Raw genomic sequence first — 21,311 nt, 5'->3', positions numbered from 1 at the left:
CTATATGTTAAAAAACTTTCAAAGGGGAGACTACTGGAACCCCATACTGGAGGTTATTCTTCTCTCTCTTAACAAGTTACAAAATACATTCTGGACTGCTTGAGGGGCATTGGTGTGGTTGCCTGCACCTGCCATTCAAGCACTGGATGGGATTTTGACTGTCCCAGACACAATTGTACACTAATGTACACATATTTGAACTAGAGAAACAGCAGCTCATTAGTGCAGACCAGTACAGTCAGGTTGATCTCAGGTAGAAGAATTGGGGGTAGGGTGGCAGGGAGGTAGAGTGGAAATCTGGATCTAAAAATGGGTGGGGGGGGAAGAGACCAGAAGGCCGGATGAATGGGCAATCCAAACACGTACCAAGTGCACTGAACCCAGTCAGTCCCCCTCCCAACTACCAAACCCTGCTGTATGCCTTCAGATGGCCCCTTCTTACTATTGCCAATCTTTCTTAAACCTCCTAGAAAGAGAGCCTAACATATTCTCTTCCCTAGATACCAAAACCCTTCTACATCGATACAAACTTCCCACAACCCGACCCGATCTTCCAGTCTCCCAACCTCCTCATGTCATTGCTCCACAGAAGCCCAAAACAACCCACTTGCCCGCTCTCCAGACAAACTTTTGAACGTTTTCACTTAAATTGGTGTCTGACTGAGCTGGTGTGAAACTGACAACAAAGGGCAACGTGTGGGACCTGACCCTCAGCCGCTGCACCCTGTTCAAAGACCTGCTGACAGAACTGAAAAAGATCATGTACATGAGAGCAGGATTGGAGGGATCCACCTCCTGCATTCTAGATCTTTCACTCAGCGCTACCTAGAACAGACGTTAACTTTGTAAATAAATGGTTTCTTCACTTTCTAAGAGTGACATTACCTGAGCCATTAATTATCCAATTCCTGTCCTAACTACAGAGTCCCCACACCAGCAACAACTTCCATCCCAACCCCCACCTCCCCAACTGCCCTACAACCAGGTCCATTCACAGAAATATACATCACTGCATGTGTGAGTGGGAGCACGTTTCCTGAGGAACCCAAGCAGAGTGTATAAGGCAGAGGAGAGAAATCACAGGCTGCGGCCACAGATCTGCTCGACATGATAGATCTCCTTGGGGCAGTCTGCAGATAGGATCAGGGGTGCTTCCTCCGTCACCACAACATCATCCTCGATGCGCACACCGAGGCCACGTAACCTCTCTGGGGCGGCCATGTCATCCTCGGGGATGTAGATGCCTGAGGGAAAGGAGGGAATAAAACCCCTCAGAAGAGCAGGATGAGAAGACACTACAGAATGCTCCCCCCCTTCACTGGCTCACATGGTGACGAGGGCAGGGCTGTGCACTGAGCAATACTGGAGGGGGTCAAACTGGAAGAGCTTTGTCAAGGAAAGTTTCTCTCATTCACCTCTGTTTGGGGCAGCTTCTAGCGGAAGGGGAGGTTTGAGAGCACTTCCCCGCTGCGTACAGACCCCCTGTATAAAAATATAAACCCTAACGCTTCCATTCAGACTTTCTGCATTTCTCGATGTCAGTGCTGCCTATATGAGAAGAGACACTGACAGTGCTCTGGGCAATGGGGGAGAAGGGCAGAGAAAAGAAAGTCAGCGTCAGAGACCAGTTTCTATTTGAGGGCTGCAAGCCCAACTGTAACGATCTGAAGGAAAGCATCCCAGTAGAATGCTTACTTTGTAAAAATTAAGGAACACGCATTGAGAGCTCACTCTTGCAACTGGCTAGTTCTGGTTATATGCTGGGCTGGTAATAATTCCCTGTGCTTTCTTAGTACACTATGTGTTTAACTCCATTGCAAAGCACCTCAAGCATTTTGGTCTGAATGTGCAGGGAGCTATGTAAAAGTATATTATATCATCATCAGTGTGACTTGTTACAGAATCAGGGTTGAAAGTATGTCCCTTTACCTGGCTCGATGGTTATCACCATGCCCGGCTGGAGTGGGAGCGATCGGGACATGTCTGGTGTGTCATGAACATCCATACCCAGGTAATGGCCCACATGATGCGGGCAGTACTTCCGAACAACCTAGCAGGAAGGAAGACACTGTTACTACAGCCACTGAACCTGGCCCCTGATCCTCCATCCCATCCTCCATCCCTGATCCTCCATCCCAATCATAGAAATGTAGGACCGGAAGGGACCTCAATAGGTCATCTAGTCCAGTCCCCTGTACTGAGGCAGGACCAAGTATTTTCTATTCTAGACCATCCCTGACAGGTGTTTGTCTAACCTGTTCTTAAAAACCTCCAGTGACAGAGATTTCACAACCTCCCTTGGTAATTTGTTCCAGTGCTTAGATATCCTTACAGTTAGGAAAGTTTTCTTATGTCTAACCTGAATTTCCCCTGCTTCAATTTAAGGACTTCTTGTCCTGTCCTCAGTGGCTAAAGAGAAGAATTTATCACCTTCCTCTTTATAACAACCTTTTACATACTTGAAGACTGTTATCATGAAGAAAAAAGAGAGGGAGGGTGGGAGGAACAGGATGGCTTGTGCTTGTCATAGGGTCTGTGCTCATCAATCTCATGCCAAAAGATCACTGGGGGCTTTCCTCCATTTCATGTTAGCTTGCAGGGGAACTGGGTGCTCATGAAAACAAATGATCTCTGGCTTGAGCCAAGCCTACAGCAGGCAGCTTCACTGCTGTCTGTCCTCAATAGAGTAGCCAAATCTCTTCACTCCTGGCCCGCACCCACCACATACTTCAGTCTTAGGGCCCCCCAAACAGCTCCGCCAATATAGTTCCGCTCTGACCTTCTGCATCCCTTGGATACTCCAGGCCTGGACCACTCTCATTAACAGAGCCTGCCAATTTGCAGCAAACTGTGCAGTGATTTTGTGATGTGGATAAAATGTTCTCTAAGAACTAGGCTTAGAATGCTGCACAGGTTTCACTTCATCCCTCCCTACAGTGCTTAACCGCACTGCATCACCCTAATCTCCTCCCACACCTAAGGATCTCATTGTAAGGAGGAATCAAAACATCTAATCCAACCTCCTGTTCCCCACTCCATCCCCTTTACATTTCTTGAGAACTGCTGATGCAATCTGATCTGGCTGTGCTGCCACCTGCTGAGAGAAACAGGCATCGTCTCCACTTGCTTCACATTTTTATTGGACATGTTCCTTCAGGGCTGTAACAACTGAGATAGCCATATCTCAGTGAGCCCCGAACCCAGGTTGCCAGAGCTTGCGCATGGATTGCCATACAGGTGGTCTTTCCTGCAAGGAGATAAGGACCAGATCTGGTTTGTGGATCCCAGGGTGAAGAGAATTAAAGTACCTTGAAGAAGTGGTTCTCAGTGGTGCTTTTCTTTAGGATCCCCAGCTCTTTCAGCTTCTGTCCCATAAGGCTCAGCATGAGGCTGTAGATGTTCTCCAGGCTCACACCTGGAGAGCAGAGGCTCAGGCAGGACTTCTGGATCTCCAGGACAGCCTGGTACAGCTCTGCTTGGGGATCAGTGAACCTGAAAGCCCGGGGAAAGTGAAGGAGGTCACATCTCAAATGGGAAGTTCCCAGGTCAGGTGCAGTTCTGAGTCAGGCACAGCTCAGTGCTGAAGCACTGAGAAGAGAATACAACGGCTGTCAATATGAAAGGGCTCACACAGTACTACTGAGGTCACCTCCTTCCCTGCTGTGGAGAGGGGACTCTTGGTCAGAATCCTTGGCCTGAAGCCGAGTAGGGCAAAGCTGCAGTTTCAAGGGAAGGACGTGAGCAAAGAGACACCGGAACCAACTCAACCATCACAGGGACATTTAATGGAACGTTCCTGACCTTAGACAGGCAGCCACTCACGTGGACTAAACACCTGCTCCCTTATGCCTCACTCGCATGCCCAGAGTCAGCCCCTGCACAAGGAAAGGCAAGACCCATCTCTGTAACCTTAGATTTGCCTTGGTAGATGCACTAAGGGGGGGAATAAAAAAAACTAACAATAACCATGTACATTCTTACAGTGACTGATAAGGAAAGACTGAGGAATACAGGTCCTCACCCTGAACGTTTGTTTTATGTAATTTTGGTTACTCTGAGATACCACAGTGATGGATACACTAAAATACTTACATAGACAGACAACGTGCACACACACTTATGGCTAATCACAGATTAATTTACCTATGCTCATACTCAACCACAATCCTCACACTCTCTCAGAGGTAACGCATAGCACATTTCCATCTGTGGGCATCCTACCTGCCATTGATGGGCCAGGTACGAGTGATGTCACTTACGTAGCAGGAAGACTCACATCCACCATCCAGTAAGACCATTTCTCCATCCTGGAGAAGAAAAAGAAATATACCATGGTTCAGGCCAGCTGCTAAGCTTCCTCTGTGAAAGGGGCTCTCTCTGTGAGAGGCTGAACCCTGGGACGAGGGGATTCTTTTCCGCAAAGATGGAGTGCAGACTGGACTCCTCTCACAGAAAAGCATTTCAGGTCCCCCATGTTCAGATACGCAACAATGGCTGAATTGTTGAGTTACCCTGCCAGGTAGTCTTGAATGGTGCCAATACCTAGAAAGCCTGAGCTCCATTCCCCTGAACTATTCTGCACCCGGAAGGAGCCACCTTTATCCAAACAGGCTGGCGTCTGTGGTCATCACTTTACATCGGACAGTCTCCAATTGAGAGATCTCTTTTAACAGGAATTCTGTGATAATAATCAGGACTGAAAGGGTTTTACAGAGGAGATGAGAAAGGATTTGTCCGGTGCCTCTCGTGCATGGGCTCCAGAGAGGAAAAGGGACAGCTGAAGAGATCTAGCCCAGGGAATCATCTTTGTTACAGGATATCAGGAGACTCAACAGGTGTACTCCCTCTTGGACAGGACAGCGTTTTGGGACTGAAACCTTAAAACCATTTCTTTTATCTTCACTGCTCTCTCCTGGGATGGGGACTGCCCACAGCAGTGCAGAGAGAGATTCTGAGGTGCATCACGTCATGGGAAGCCAAGACGTTAGGACACATTCACATCCACTTTACCTTCTATTCACTTTAGTCAAATTCAGCCAAATGGCTCCAGTGCCCATCAAATAGCTCTCTGTCTCTCCCACAGAAAGTGACCATGTGCAAGCTCAGGGTCCAAGTATTGGAGAAACTGCCATGCCCTCCCCTTCCTTAAACGGGCTGCCAACCATGCAGTCAGTTCTGTAAAAACTTTGGGCCAAATTGCGTACTGACTTACATAAGTGCCATCCCAGTGATTTTACTGGCATTCCACAGCATGGCAGCCAGCACAGAACTTGGCCCCCCGACCACTGATCTCACAGTCAATGGGAGGGTGTAGTTCTCTGCACTGGGGGGAAATCCATGAGGCAGAATCTTAGATATTCCTGGTGATTAGCTGCTATCAGTATAGGTAGATAAATATTATGAACATTTACATTAGTAGTTTGGACTCACTGCTAGTCTGACTTTCCATTTGGACTCCATTTTAAACCTCCCGTAAGCAATTGGTTAAATTATTTTAGTTCAATGTGGGATGATCCCCTACTTGTTTTCTTGGGAATAATAAAATAAACTGCGTAAATGACAGAGAATTTTTTTACTGAAGACACTCAAGATCAGGATTTGAATCTCTCATAAATGTCACTGTCAAAGGGTGACACTGGCCCTTTAAGCCCTGTGACTCATCTGCTGCTTCCCTGTTGGGATTAAGAGAAGGTATCTTGGCCATATCAATAGGGAGGAACTGAGAGGGTGGAAGAGTCAGTCAGGAAACGAGGCAGGTGAGAGCTGCCTGGGAGGGAGAGCTTGGCAGGTCAGAACAGCAAGAGGTCCCTGGAGGAAACTGTAGGAGGCTCCGGGGGGAAGGCTGAAGCCAGAAGAGCAGCAATAAGGGTTTGCTGGCTGACCTCCCCAAGCTAGAGATCCAGGGTCACAGGGCTGAAAGCAGCAGAGGGAGTTGTCTGCTGACTTCTAACCTGGAGAGAAGGAAAGGGCCAGAGACAACTGAAGGCTGGGGAACACTGGTGGGCTCACCCACAAATGTCTCCACACTGAACTGCTGGAACCAGAGGGAGTCAGGGATGTTCCTCTGGTAAGGATGAACTCCTAGCAGAGAGGGTGTGGGAATTCCCACTGGGAAAAGTGGGTGGCTGTCCTCGTAAAAGGACAGTAGAGGATTGAAAAAGAGCTTGGGATTTTAAGGATGATATACATGCCATGTGAGAAATGGATGATGTTTTGGGACTTTTGTTTTGGACTATTTGCACTATTTTTGTAATAAGCAAGCCCCAAGGAGGAGGAGAATGAGGCGAGAGATTCATGACAGAGTTATTGGGGATTCTGAAGAGGGGAAACTGAGGCAGGTGCACCTGTTTGGCTGTTGGAGGATGTTCCAGGCAGGGCCACCCTCTGACAGTCTATGTCAAACATCCTGTTCCTGTAGAGACTGAGACAATGACAACACTACTTAATTATTCTGTGAAGTAACTCCAAAACACTAAAAAGAGAACCTAGCAGTCTGAGATGATAGGATATTTTTATGGACTCAATTTTCATTCTATGGGAAGGGAAGTTTCTCTGGAACAAGAGGTCACTGTGGAGTCTAGCTTGGGAGCATCCCCCCACACTTTAACATTATTTGTGGCAATTTTTGAGTTCACCGGAATTGGTGGGAATGGCATGCTTTGCATGTGTGGTTGCCAAGGTGTTAACAGTGCTACCTGACACTGCCACCTCCTTCTTCCTCCGTTGTAAGGGAAAACCTTCTCCAAAATTGTAGGTGAGATAGTGGACTTAATTCTAGAGTGATTCAATCACATTTCCACATAGGAAATGCAAGTTCTCTAGAAGGAAGTGTCAAGAGAAGTTAGGATTTTCCTTGGAGATGTCTTCCAAAACTAGACACACTGTCATGCCAGTTGACAGAAAGGTACATCTCAGAGGAAAAGCAAAGCAAAGTTCTTGCTAATGATTGTATGCTCATGATAATCAGTTCCTCATAAAACTAATAAAAATGCTCTGAACTGATTTTATCACAAGCTGTTTGAGTTATGCTCGCAAGCCTGACCTTGACTGGCAGTGTAACAATAGAAGCCTTTTTTGCCACAATGATTGGTCTTATCATGGATGCATGTGTGTGAGAAGAACATTTCAAGGACCCAACTAGCACTCTCTCCAACAAAAGATTAAGCCAGGAAGGAAGCTCACTCCTACATAAATGAGGAGGCAAGATAATAGGCTCTACTGAAAAGTGAGTCCTAGATATAGTATAATAATGTAGTAACCTCCTCCAGAGAGTTGCGTGAAGCTAAGACTGTTTTGTCAGAATTGCTGGAGAAGGAGTCAATGGTTTGGCATCCGGAAAACAAGGCAGACAGGTTCACCAACAGCAAGTTAAAAAGACCCCAAAACATTTTCCCCTCCCTTCTCAGCCACACTAAATGGATTTAATTGGACTTCTTTCTGTCATAAAAAGAGCAGAAATTTGCTGCTGCAGCTTACTGTGCACCAAAGTAAAGCAAGACTGAAGAATTCAGGTAAGAGAGGAGAGGCCCTAGCATCCTTGTTACCACAACTTTGTCTTCAGTGTGACTGGTGCTACTCTCTCACTTTTACAATGTCAGAAACCCACCCAGCATTCTAGACTGCTGCACAGGAACTACAGAAATACATGATACAGGAGATTTGCAATCCTATGAGAGAAGCTCAGCATCCTTTAGAAAATATAGCAATGGGTGCATTAAAAGATAGATAGTGAAAAGGTAAGGATGGATTTGAAGTTGACCTTACTGCCAACATCAGATAACTATATTAGGTTCTCATCTCCTATTGCTGTGTAAATATTCTTTCATTCCACCCCATTTGTTTCAGCACTTGTCGTCACAACAGAGGCACCGAGGGTACAGCTGGACCTCATGTAACCAATGGTCAGGGGCTGGTAAATGGACACAATATCAGTACACTGGAGTTTAAACTCATGGAAGACATTTGATTTACCTTGATAAGCTGGTTGTTTTTTATATAGTGCAAGGTGTTGGACCTGTTGCCACCAGCGACCACAGGTGGGTAAGCCAAGATGTCAGCCCCTCGTGCCCGGCATTCAAATTCAAACTGGAACAATCAATTCAGAGAGAAGCCCATTAGTTCCGGCACAGTAAACAACTGTGCTGGGCAACCATAGCTCCTGCCCCTATGGCCATTCTCTCTGTCTTTGCAGAAGGCAGTAACCCAGAAGAAAATGAAACCGAGAACAGCATTTCCTGAATGAAAACAGCCCAGGGTTCCACAGAATGGCAGAAGATGATGCAGAATAGTCATTTTTCACAGAAGTGTCTGGAACCCAGTGTTTGGTCTCATAGAAGAGCTCTCTGTCTGAGTTCGTAAATGCTACAGCAATGATGTTTTAATACATTTTTGTGGAGATTTGTGCATTTTAAAGCATTGCTCTCACTTCCCATACAACTAACAAATTTTTGAAGTTCTTCTTTATCTAGCGTTGGGAGGTGTTTTAATTCCAAAATACCAGCTAACTTTTAGATCAATATCTATTTTTGTGACCCTGTTTCACTACCTGATTAAGAGAGTGCCCTATCTTACATCAGAGCAGAAGACATCAGCAGATTCAGACAGGTTATGCCCAACTATTGTGCCACAATGATGAAAGAAATCCCTGCTCCTCTTCCTCCAATGCTGAAGCAGGTAATACAGTGAGTCTGACAGTTAATGTACTCAGACGTAAGAGCTATACAAGTACAAAAAGTACCATTACCAAACACATTTTAAAATTTGCCAATTTGTGTGGGACAAAATGCTCCACGATACCCACAATATAAATGCTTTGGGTAGCGAATTGTATAGTACAGATCTGGGTGGAGGGTGGTTTTTAAATTGCATCTTAAATTAAATCAGCGTCTCTAGGAGAAGTCTGTACTACTGATCAGCACAGACAGACCCCTCTCAACTCAGACATCAAAGGCCACATCCTGCTTGTCTTGCTCAAAGAGGCAGTCCTGCTAAAATCTCTAAGACTATTTGGATGAGAAAAGTAATCAGGATTTGGTCCTCAATCTGTAACGTATAGGTATTCTGAAAATCCTTTTGGGAAGCATTTGTTTCAGGGAAAGGTCTAATTTTTTTGCATGTTTGTACGTTAGAGGGTTATTTCAGAGGAGAAGATATTGTAATTTTGCATAGAACTGTGCAGGTAGTTTGTAATTGTAATTATTTTGGGATTAATTTTGTACATATGTAGAAGGGGTAATAAACTAAACTGAAAAAAGATTTAAGATGACATCACTTGCTATTTGGGTATATTCTGGGTTCAAACGCTAGAGAAAAGGCATTACCAGTGGACAAACTGGATATTCACTAAATCTTGCAAGGGGCGGGGGGGTGTAAATATTCAGAATCCCCCAGGACTGAATCTAGTGTAAAAGTAGAAGTTCATGGAGGTTGGATCTTGGCACTGCTGGGTAGCATACATCCAATATTAATCTCTCCAGACATGCAAAGAGAGAGCTGTACAGGCAAAGAAATTTATTTCTTAGCCGAAACAACAACAGGAAGTACATCAGTGTGGAGAGCAATGAAATCCTAAACGGGAAAGCCTTATTCCTCACTGGAAAACTCTCTCCCTCCTTCTCCTACACATTCCTGGCTTTTCTCTAACCTTTCCCTCTTAGTGATACCCTATATTACAATCATTAGGATACAGATTATATCTGACATTAATAGTTAACAATACCTTAAAGAACACTTATGCCTTGTCTCTGTACTATACTGTACTAACCCCATTAGTAGTTCCACATAATTGACAAAAGTCAGATGGCAGTGATGTATCATTTGCTTTTCATACCTTGCACAAGGAAGGGAGAATGGAAGAGCCTGTGGATCTTCACTAAAGCCTCAGACATAAACCCAGAATTCCCTGTTTGTCACACCAACAATTTTCCGCTTATGCTGACTTTCCTCCAGTCTCACATTACTTGAAGTGTATTATGACATTCTCCTCATCATGCACACTGCCAATTCACCTACACCCACATGCACTGCGAGTTCTCTTCTCTACAGCACACATCACAGACTCTGGATTCAGCCCCCATTTTTCATTTTGTTTTGTTTCTTCTCTCATTCTGTCTCCTTTAATTTGTTTCTATTTCTTTATTCATTGAATCTTTTTGTCCTTTCCCCCGCTTATTGCTGCTTCCCTCGCTACCACACTGACTAGCATTCCACCCCAACCCCCCAGGTGAGAAAGTCACCTCCAGGAATACTCTCTGCCCTGCTACAGCACTTGTTGCACTTTAAAAGGAACGGGATAGGCTGCTATAGCTTCAGAGACAATTTTTATCAAACATATGGGAGGTTCTGAAAAATGCATGATCCAGTTTATAGAATGTCCGGCACTTCCTTACACAAGTATTTTTTAAAGCACCCTTTAGATTTGCAGTAACCCTTCCAGAAGCTACAACCCCACTCATCTTGCTCTTCTGAAGCAAAGGCACTGAAACAAAGAGCCTTCTGAGAAAGATGTGTAACCCACACTTGCAGTGTCAGTCACTTTCTAGTGGTTAATCCACATAAGACGTTAAGAGTTTACTATAGCTATCAGCTTAGGGAGTTACTCCTTTAGCTCAATGGGTAAAAAATCCAGCTTTTAGTATCAAAGGTCCCGGGTTGAAAGCCTGCTGGTTGCCCATGTTCTGCTGTTCTGTTGCTATAATTCAAAGGCGTAGACTTGACAGAGCTGCAGCTGTTGGGGAATATCATAGGCATGTCAGAGGAACCAGAAAAGTTGGGCGAGAAGGGGCTTGGATTCTACTCACAGCTCTGCACCCCTATCAGCCACAGGCAGCTCTCAGATCCTTTTACTCTTCCTGGAGAAATAAACAATACGCTGCCCTACCTCCCCAGAACCATCCACAGCCCAACAAGGTACTGACCTTAGCATACAGAAATGCTTCATCCACTGGGAATTTGCTGGCAAACATTGTCTCTATAAAAGCCTGTCAAACAACAAAATAGATCTTTCATTAGCATGGGATCTGAAGGGGAGGGAAGAGTCTCCTTTGACTTCACTTTCCTTGACATTAATATTCAAGGTTATGAAGGATGTAAAGAAAACTGGACAGTCCCTCTTTCTCACCCTGGTCTGTAATACAGGAACCAGAGGAAAATAGCAAAAGAAGGGGGGAAGAATAGTATGAGGAAGCAGGGGAGACGTTGGGAGCACAAGAAAATATCCTTGTTCTGGAGTGGATACCATTTTTAAAAGACATCAAACATGTAACAACTCCTTGGTTGTCTTGACTGGAATTACGTCAAGGTTGAGCACTCCAGCAGTTCTAGAGCAGGCCTCATACCCCTTGTGATATGGGGAGGGAAGTAGAGTATGGTTAACAGGGAGATCAAGAAATTGTGCCTCCACGAAGGGAGATCAGGCAAGACTAAAGTTACCACTCCAGCCCAGCTGAATTTGACCCAGTTTCCTTTTACATGAGTGTACCAGTCCATTCTACCCCACACTCAAGAAATGCTGCCTTTGTTTACTTGATGGGGTCACATCCCATACCTGTGATGTCACCCTTCCAGCAACCTTCATCCTCTCGATCTCTGCAGGGGATTTGATCAGCCGGAGTTGTTGTACTAGGTGATGAATAGCTCGGACGCTGTTTTTGCTCCCAGCTTTGATTTCGGCCAGAGGCTGCAGGTAGTCAGAGTGGAGCTGTGTGTGCACTGGCTTTTCAGAATCATACCAAACCATGTTTGAGTCACCTGAGACACATAAAACAGACACAGACTAAGATTAAAGATGTTTTGTGGTCACTGTATGAGTGAACTCCTCCTAGACTAGAAAAAGCTGAAGATGTGACATGTCATCTGAGAGGTAATTTCCCCTAGATTTGTAATATGGCCTCATACTTGACATGTGACCTCAGTGTAACACGGTATTAAAGATCTCTTTATATCTTAGCAGGTTAGTAACATGCAAATAATCAAGTCTATCTGGGTTTTGTAGGATTTAATAATAGTTTATGAATTTAAAAGATTTACTCAATAAGTAAATATCCATGTCTATAAATATTACGTTATTTTCCCCATATGCATTTTGTCTTCAGAGAGAAAGCTGCACTAGTGGGATAAAGTAAACTGGGGGGAAATGTTTCATGACAAAAACATAACCTTGCAAGACTGCATAATGAGAATTTAGATTCCTGAGCTTAGATGCCCTGTTTGATCACAAAGGAGAACCCATAAGACAAATCCACCTCTTGTCCATGACTAGCTGGGGCAGCGGTCAATAGAACTTATGTTTTGGGATGGATTGTTTGGAAATGCCCCGTCTCCGGCCTTCCACTGAAGTGAAGTTCCTCAGGAAGAATGTAATTATCCACATTGAAATCTGCCTAGACCATTGGGATCAGCAGCACCCAGGTTTTTTCATGTTTTTTTAAACATAATGATATAGACAGAGAAAAAGAAAGAGGAGAGGTTAAGATAGGGGTGGAACACCCTTACCTTCATCAAAACATTTCTATGGAGACCCCAGAAGACACTAACAAAACCATTTGCTTAACAGAGATAGTCATCTAATACAGGGGTTTTCAACCTTTTTCTTTCTGAGGCCCGTCCTCAACATGCTATAAAAACTCCAGGGCCCAGCGGGGAGGACTTGGGGCTCCAGGCCAGGGGTAGGATCATTGGGCAAAGGCATAGTGCGACTTCTATTTTGGAGGGGCAAGGGCTGGTGGGGCTTGGGCCATCTCCGCATAGCAGGGTCCAGGGAGGAAGCACCACCTCCACTTCCTGACTCACCTCAGCAGGGCACCCACCTGTCTGGGATGTGGAGGGGACACAACCAAAAAATATAAATCAAAGGGGGAACTCAGCTCAAAGTTTGAAAACCGCTCAGGGTTCAGGCAGGGCGTAGCTCAGAGTGCAGGTAGGGGGCAGCCAGGGGCTGTGTACAGACAGGAGGTAGCTAAGGGTGCAGGTAGGGGGTAGCTACGGACTATAGGTGAGTAGGAGAATAGCTCAGGTTGCTGGGAAGGGGGTAGGGTGGGGCAGTAGCTCAGAGTGCAGGCAGGGGGTAGCTAGGGACTATGTGCAGGCAGGGGGTAGCTCAGGGTGCAGGCACAAGGATAGCTAGGGGCTGTGTACCAGGAGGGTTCTCCCTGCGTTAGCTGCTCCCCCTGCACTGGCTGCTCCCTGAGGGCTCTGCTGGCCCCCCAGACCCCAGCGGCTCTCATCAGCTACATGAGCAGTCAAAGGGGGCTGGGAGCTGAGGAGCAGCCGCAACCCCAGGCACCAGCAGCAGAAGGGGAAATACCACAGCTGCCCGCTCCATGCCACCACCAGCTAGAGAGCAGCTGCCCCACACTGCCTGGCTCCAGCTTCCCGCCTGCTACCTGGCCAGAAGGCAGGGCCTGAGGAGGGCTGGGGTAGAGGAGGAAGTGTGTGTGCGCGCGCCCCACTCTGGGTAAGGCACTGCAGCTTGGGAGGGCAACAACCTTGTGCCCTCCCAACTCTGCCCATGGGCTCAGGGCTTTTGCCTACATTGGGGCTTCAGCCCCACTGCTCCCAGATTCAGCCAAGGGAGGAAGAGAGCTTAGGGCTTCAGCCCTGCTGTGGAGCTCCCAGCTACAACCCCACCACTCCTGGCTTCAGGCCCGGGGGGAAGGCGCCGGGGATCAGGGCACTGGGTTTCAGCCATGGGGCCCCGCAGTCCCCCTGAAAGGGCTCACGGACTGCCAGGGGGCCACGGACCCCACAATGAGAACCGATGATCTCATAAAGATGGAGCAGAATTATACTTAATCGATTTGGGCACATTTTGGGGAGGTTAAGACAGGAGGCTGTCTAACAAGAGTGATCTTTTATAAGCATCACTGTGTAATAGAATCTGGTATGATGCAGCAAACATACCACACACAACCCAGGAAATGAAGAGTTGTGAAAGTGGGTTTGTGTATCACCACATATGGTTTTTAAAGTGAATTTAATGCAGGTGAAGATGCTGGGCTGAGAGCCTTTAGAGACTGGAGTCCTCTAGTAAAAGACCAATACAGTATGGGCAGCAGCAGCGCAAGCATCCCACAGGCAACATCTGTGCTAACGTACCGCCCCTGTAACATGGAAGGGCCATGTTAAGGGGAGAGGAGGAAGGTCAGTCTCTCTGGCCCAATGATTACTTAATTTCTCATGACACTGACAACAAAGGACCAATTACAGCCCCTTTTGTGTTCAGTGATATCAGTTCATTAGTACCTGGATACAGACCACTAACCCACAAACCATTAAAGATCCACATACACAGGGTTTTTTTCTGTCACTACTGAACTGGGGCCAGATTACAACCAGTAGCTTAGACATGAAAATCTCTTCCCATTCCCAGTGTCATGTGCCTTCCGATACGGGGTCTGGTTGGAACCAGTGACAGAGAACGCTTCCCAGTCTTGTGTCATCCAGTCCCTATAACCTGGGTTCCATCTCATCTCGTTTCCATTACCTTTCAGTTTGGTCACCAGGTGTCTAATCTCCTCTATGGGGTAAGCTTCATCCACTCCTGTCAAAGCTACTGCCCCATCTGTACCCGATCGTGGCCCATCCCAGAGCTCTCGGCTTGGATCTCGCCGTGGTACAAATAGCATGGCCTTGTGGGATGGCAGTGCCTTGCCAGGCAAACTCTGCAGCACCAGGATGCTGTCAGGCTCCTGGAAGCCACAAAGGTACAGGAAGTTGGTGTCCTGGTGGAAGGTGTATGGGATGTCGTTGCTCATGTAGTAGGTGGGGTTGGATAGCAGAATCACTGTGTGGTCCACCCCACCCCATTCTTGCGCCTCTTTGTTGATCAAAGTCATTAGCTTGTGTCGGCGAGAGCATATTCCACCTGTGACAATCCTGGTGTTACCTCCCCTATGAATGAAAAACAAAATGGATGAAGTAACATTCTGATCTCATAATCACCATCAGCCGCTCCTGTTCAGGGCTCGCCTTAAAACTCCATGCTATCTCCCTAACCTCATACACCCCACTCCACTGCTTTTCCATTCCTCTGATCATTCTGACCTTAGAACCCACTTTCCACTGCCTTTTGACCTCAGATATCCACATCCTTGGTTCACTCTGTTCCTACACTGTGCAGGGAAAAAGACTGTTTTAAACCAATTAACTTTACTGCCCTAAACTTCTGGGCAAAGGTTTTGATCAAGCAGCCTTAGACAAAAACCCAAAGCATTCTGGGAGCAAACTAAAGGCAGACAACAACTACGGGCAGGGGAGGGGAAAAGTGGTGGCAAAGCAAGCTAAACTTTAACCCTGTTGGAAACCACCAGCTTTTATGGCATCTGGACATTGAACAGAACACTATGGTGCTAAGTCTAGTGTTAATTTCATCAGATAAGGTTGTATTTGGACAGACGTTCTGGTGCCATGTGAAGTCATATATTAGTTCTAAAGTGTAAAAGGCAAAGTCAGTTTTACAGGTACCACATGAGATCAATCAGAGACAGAGAGATTGTCCTTGAATATTTAACCAATCAAGGGGCTCAATTTAGAAACAAGCCAAGCCTTCCAGGATGATGTCAGAGTGTTTGACTGAGCAAAGAAAACTCCTCCATAAAAGACCTAATTTCTCCCAGTGATTAATAAGGTGGGATCTGTTGAACATGAAAAGGAGCTACACTTCCAGTGATGCCAAGGATACAAATTCTCTCTCAGAACTTCACATTTTACCATGCTTCACAAGCAAAGAATAAGAAGTACTCTACACAGAACAAGAGACTGTCACTGAAACCTGAAACCAGAGGACACAAGAACAGCCTAAGTATTTTAAAAATACCAGAGACTAGTTTAACTATGATTTAAACTAATATTATGCAAGTCTTAAAGGGTACTTTGGCTAATGTCCTTCCTATTTTTTTTTTTAATATCTATTTCATATTCTAATGTCTATTTTCATACTTCTTTTCCTGTTTGCTATACTATGGAATAATTGCAACTCATTGTGAGGTATTAGCTCACTTGGCAGTCTCCTTCAACAACTGCTTTTTTTTTAAAAATTGCATTTGTGGTTTCTAGCCAGAAGAGAATTTGGGGGAAATAATTTTTCTGAGGAAACGGGCTTTGAAAAATTAGTGTTTCACTTTCATTAAATTCTAAGTTTTAGGGCAAAAAAACATATCTTAAAACCTCTCTGGTCTAAGAAACTTCACATTGGTTTTATTCTCTTCTATTCCTAGAAGAAGTAACGTGCACGATCTATTTCTTTTATGGTCAGATACTGAATTCTGGAGTGATCCACTATGGAATTTTGAAATTCTGAATGCTCTCTCTCATTCCAGTGGGCTTCATACATGTCACTGCAAGTTTGGTGATGTTTAAAAGTTGTTTGTAGTGGCTGATGCAATTTGGGAGTTCCACTGGCATTACAGCTGTACCAACGGAGTTTGTAAACTCCTTTAGCCTTAACTATTCATTTTTAGGCTTTCAGAATGACTGAAAATATTCAATTATTATTTTAAATAAATCAATACCCATTTACAATCCTAGCTGTTTTAGTAAGTTTTGTGAATTCTTAACTATTCGATAAACTTATTTTTTCCCCAATACCAGCCTTGATTATGAGGGAACTGTTAACCAATAACAGAATTCTTAGCTTTATACACCATGTCTTTTCTAGATTGTAATAAATTAAAAATATATTTTTACTCTTATAAATCTGCTTAATGCCTTACTTCTTTCACATACTCACTTTCACTGATCTCCAGCACACCTTTCTGACCTCACAATGGTGCACCAACTTAATCTGCTCTCCTGTTCCCTACTGTACTTCTCCAAGTTTAGAGTCACCTATGCCGGTGTCTTCCTTTCTTCCTTCTACACACCCCTCTATAGTTGGGGGAGAGGAGGAAAGTGCTCTTTAAATGTGTGCTGTCCTGTTTATCTGGAATTCTGCTTCCCAACCCCTTCTTCTGAGCCATATCCCCTCTTTAAATCTCACTTCTTAAAACCTTCCTTTTCTCTTTGATTCACAGAGTATTGTCTATGAAACATTTTTGTGATACAGAGTGTGCAAAGGACTCTAAAAATGAATTAGATTATATTGGCAGGATAGCCAGCTAAGGAAGTGCCACTGACAGAAAAGGTCTATAGTACTTGTGTCTGTGGCAAGAGGAAGATTGCATCGAAAGGAAAATAAGTCTGGAATGTGTCAATCTATGGATTAGGTATAGGAACTTAGCCTCTCTCCAGAACCATATGCTGTCTCAGAACAGAGAATTCCACAAGGAATAAAATTACTGGAATAAAGTAAATATAAATGATAGTGCCAAGCTACAGACCCGTTTATATGATGCAGGCAACTAAGGTACTTCCTCAGAGAAACACATGACGGGTGCCACTAGTTAACTACCAATGGCTCAGGATCCTTACCTGGTTTGAGAAGGTGCGGATGTGTGAAGGAGCTGGGCTGGCCCAGGTACCTGTTTGGAATCTTCCTCTGCTGGGCAGGCTGGATGGAAAATCTCCGAAGGAAACAGGACTTGCAGCCTAAAGAAAAAGAAATGCACCGGTATAAAGATGAAAGACCTTTCCAGGTATCATACAGCAAATTTATATATCCTCTAAAGAGCTCACTCTTAGCACTGTTCGTCCCACTTTTCTTGCAATGATAACTCTCCTTAACCTTTCAACTTGTTACTTGCATAGCTGACTATAAAACCATTAAAATACAAACTCAAATAATGATTGATTTACAGATGAAATAAATATAGCAAAGTTATAAGCATGGACTAGGATGAATAAATTACATAAAAAGTTAAGGTACATTGGAATTGACAAACCAGTGACTGCATGTTTGTAAGAGGAGAGTTGTGCTGGTTTGTGTGTGATTAAGCTCCTCTATCTGTGCTTGATGGGCATGCAGGAAAAATGAAATGTTTAATTTACCCACGGAAAAAAGAGACTGCACTAGCTCCAGCACTGTCAATCAAGCTCCCCCACCATCCTGCCAATATGCTTTGATCATGTCCTCAAAGGCCCATCTTATGGGAGAAAGAGTAATTCAGTTTTTATGGCCTTTGCAATCAATTTTTGTACTGAGACTGCCAGTGAGTGTCATCGCCGTATTCAAATGGAGGCTGCCTCAGAGTCTCCAGTTAGTACTTAACTAAGTTAGTTACTGTCATCCTAAACTGAACTGGAACTAGTCATTCAGAAGTGAACATCTCCATAGCCTATTCCCAATCTCAAGAGCCAGTCACACTGGCAAAACAGACAACTACAATAAGAACTAGCAGCGTGCAGAGAGGTTGGGGAACTGCATAGGGAGAAAGGAACAAGATAACTTTAATATCATTGAATATCCCTCATCATCTATTTATCCTCAAAACAACTTTCTAGATTTGGATTTTTAATTATTTTAGCAAGTCTGTATCACAGTCTTTCACTACTGAATAACTACTGTGGTGCCTGGCTACAAGACTGCCAAATGCTAGCGGGGACTTAACTAAATAATTGAGCTCCCCAGTCACAGTCACCTCCTGCACTCAGCAACTAGACCCTCTGACCTTAATTCTTTACATCACTCAGGCTTGATCTACACCAGAGTCGAGGTAAGGCATCTTACGATGACCTAATTATGTCAGTATCTACACTACAGCCTTGCTCCTGCAGATTTAAGTGCCCTACTACACAGACATCATAACTCCACCTCCATGAGAGACGTAGGGCTTAGTTAGCGTCTAGACAGACACTGCGGGTTACTTATATTGACTGTTGGCTGTCATTCTTGTCAATTTTACAACTCCATGGAACAGTGAAATTGACAAGAAAGCCGGGCTGTCACCATGGGGCATGTGGGAGGTCCAGCTAGAAGCCAGTTGCCCCCCAGACTCCCCACTCGCAGCCAGGTTGCATGCACCCTGCTTCTGACTCCCCACCTGGCAGCTCCCCGCAGAGAGCCCAGGAGCCACCTGGATTTCAGGTGCAGAGCTCCCCACCAGGAGCCCAGGGGGGCAGCCAGAATCCTAGCAGCAGGGAGCGGAGAGCCCGGGGGGAGGGCAAGGGAGGGGAGGAGCTGAGAGCCTGGGGGTGGGAGGAGAGGAAGGGGGAAGAGGCTCCTAGCAGGGAGCTGCCTGCACTGCCCCTCTTAAGTCAGGGAAGTGCTTCTAGTGGGGAAGTGCACTACTGAGAGAAGGAGGGTAGTGTGGACATGAACTACCGCAGTAATGATTGGTGGTTGTAAGTCGACCTAACATAGGCGGATGTAAGTTTCTAGTGTAGACATGCCCTCAAGCAGTGCCCATTATAAGGTCCTATTATACCGCTAGAGTAGTATTAAGGAACCTGGTTATGGAATTTAGGTTCACAAAACTACGGCGCTCAGGGGGCCAGAAAAATCCAGACCCAAGCACCATAGCTATGCTGACCAAATCCCTCATGTAGATGCAGCTAAGTGAACAGAAGAATGCTTCCATCAACCTAACTACCATTGCTCGTGAGGGGTTCCTACAGCAATGAGATTAACCCCTTCCTTCACAATAGGCTGTGTCTACACTATGGGGTTATATCATCATAGCTACAGCATTGTAGCTACACCACTATACTCTCCATAGCATAGATGAGGTCTATGTCTACACTACAGATTCTACCTCAACACAGCTATCCTGGAATAGCCCCCTAGTGCAGTACTGGGTCGTGGGGTGTAAGGCACTAGGTTGCCGGCTCTGGTCAGCACTGCTGACTGGGCCATTAAAAGTCCCACCAGCAGTGCTGCCTGGCTAAGGAAGCTAGTCCCTATTTGTTCTGACACTGCGCTGCACCCTGGAAGAAAAGCTTTTGGTTTTTTGATTGGGCTTATTCCTCAAGTCTTTGCAAACTAAATACTGCGTCATTGTGCAAGTGGGAGTACCAGGAAGCAAAGCTAACTAGTCTTTATTCATTCTCCAAGCTAAGCACAAAGGCCCAGATTCTCAAAGGTTTCAATGGGAGTTAGACTCCTAAGTACCTTTGAGGAGCTGAACCTAAATGTACATAAATATAAAGCATAAAGGATAGACACAAAAATTTGACTTTTAAAATCTTTCAATTTTACTAAAGTTCTTTCCTTATCTATGTTACTAAATACATTTTTCAAAAATATGATTCTTGCCCTGCCAGCAGCCTTTTAGTGCTTGTAATGTGCTTCGACACCTTTTATGCATGTGCTGTATAAGTAAGGCCCGGATCCCTCAAGCATCTCTGTGCAGCTGCAGGAGTATGCCAAAAACTGATACTTGGTTTTAACAGTCTTCTAAAATGAGAAGTAAAACACATTTTTAAAAAGCTTTCAGCAACACTTTGTTTTGTATTTCAGTGGATATCCTAGTTTTACAAACCTTGGAATTTTCAACGTTGAAAGCAGGAGTGAGGTACATGTATTTCCCTTAACACCAATTTTACCAATAAAAAGAAAACAGATATTTGACTCACATTATTTGTCACAAAAAGGGAATTAACGTGTGCATTAATGACATCTTGAACATCTGGTGATTATTATTTCTACACAGCACTACACATATACATATACAGGATCCCTGCCTCACAGCCCTTACAGTTAACTGTAGTTAGATTCCCCCTCAAGTGTCTATTTTACACTTTATCGTAACAATCAACTGTGTTGAACTGGGTTATTAAAGATACAGTGGAAAGGCCAAACAGTCTCTGGGTCCTTAAATGCATGGAGTAAAACAGGTGGGGGAAGTGGGAGGCCAGACACAGGCCATAGAGCGAGGAAGGGGGCACCTCGCAGCAGTGAGTGACAGGCCCCCAGGAGGGGGAGAGATTCGCCATGAAAAGGAATTAAAGTCTCTGACCTGATAAGCTGCACAAGCCCTTCACAGCCGGGATAAGCCTCTGAGCTGGGAGCCAGAGCATGGCTGCGCCCCGCGCAGGGACCGCGCTACTGCAGGGCGCCTCGCTCTGCACGGAAACCAGCGCCCCACATCCCCTGCTCTGCTACTGCGGCGGCTGCCATCCCCACCCCCACGCATGGCAGCGCTCCCAGCCCCCAGCGGCCTCGCATACACCACTTGCACATTCCGGGGCCTTCTGAGCAGGCGAGACTGGCTGATTACGTCATCTACAAGCGCCCATTCCCCGGCGGGTTCCAGGCCTTAGGTGACCACACAAACCGCCGCCGGCCTATAAAGCAGGTGCGTCAGGCGAATGCTAGGGGTTGCCCGGCCAACGCCGTGCAGGGTCTTGCGTGAATCGAGAAGGCGGCTGATGACGTAACAGAGGAGGGGCGGACTGGCGCGTAGGTTGCGCGGAGGCAGGGCGTGTAACAGACAGACACA

The 21,311-nt window shown here is 45.5% G+C and overlaps 1 protein-coding gene across 1 annotated transcript; it reads right to left on the bottom strand.

Annotated features, from left to right (window-relative positions):
• Nucleotides 1-880: 880 nt before the first annotated feature.
• Nucleotides 881-20,405, bottom strand: LOC120395857 (xaa-Pro aminopeptidase 3-like). The gene is given in 12 exon segments (XM_039520611.1): nt 881-1,244; nt 1,930-2,050; nt 3,309-3,492; nt 4,222-4,307; nt 7,972-8,085; nt 10,917-10,979; nt 11,546-11,748; nt 14,483-14,851; nt 14,854-14,889; nt 17,407-17,523; nt 20,167-20,266; nt 20,352-20,405. Coding segments are annotated over 12 exon segments (1,599 nt in total). The 5' UTR covers nt 20,391-20,405; the 3' UTR covers nt 881-1,077.
• Nucleotides 20,406-21,311: the final 906 nt, after the last annotated feature.

Source organism: Mauremys reevesii, linkage group 1, assembly GCF_016161935.1.
Source record: "Mauremys reevesii isolate NIE-2019 linkage group 1, ASM1616193v1, whole genome shotgun sequence".
Classification (NCBI taxonomy): Eukaryota; Metazoa; Chordata; order Testudines; family Geoemydidae; genus Mauremys; species Mauremys reevesii.
Note: the sequence above shows the minus strand (reverse complement) of the source record. Positions and strands in the feature narration are given on the sequence as shown.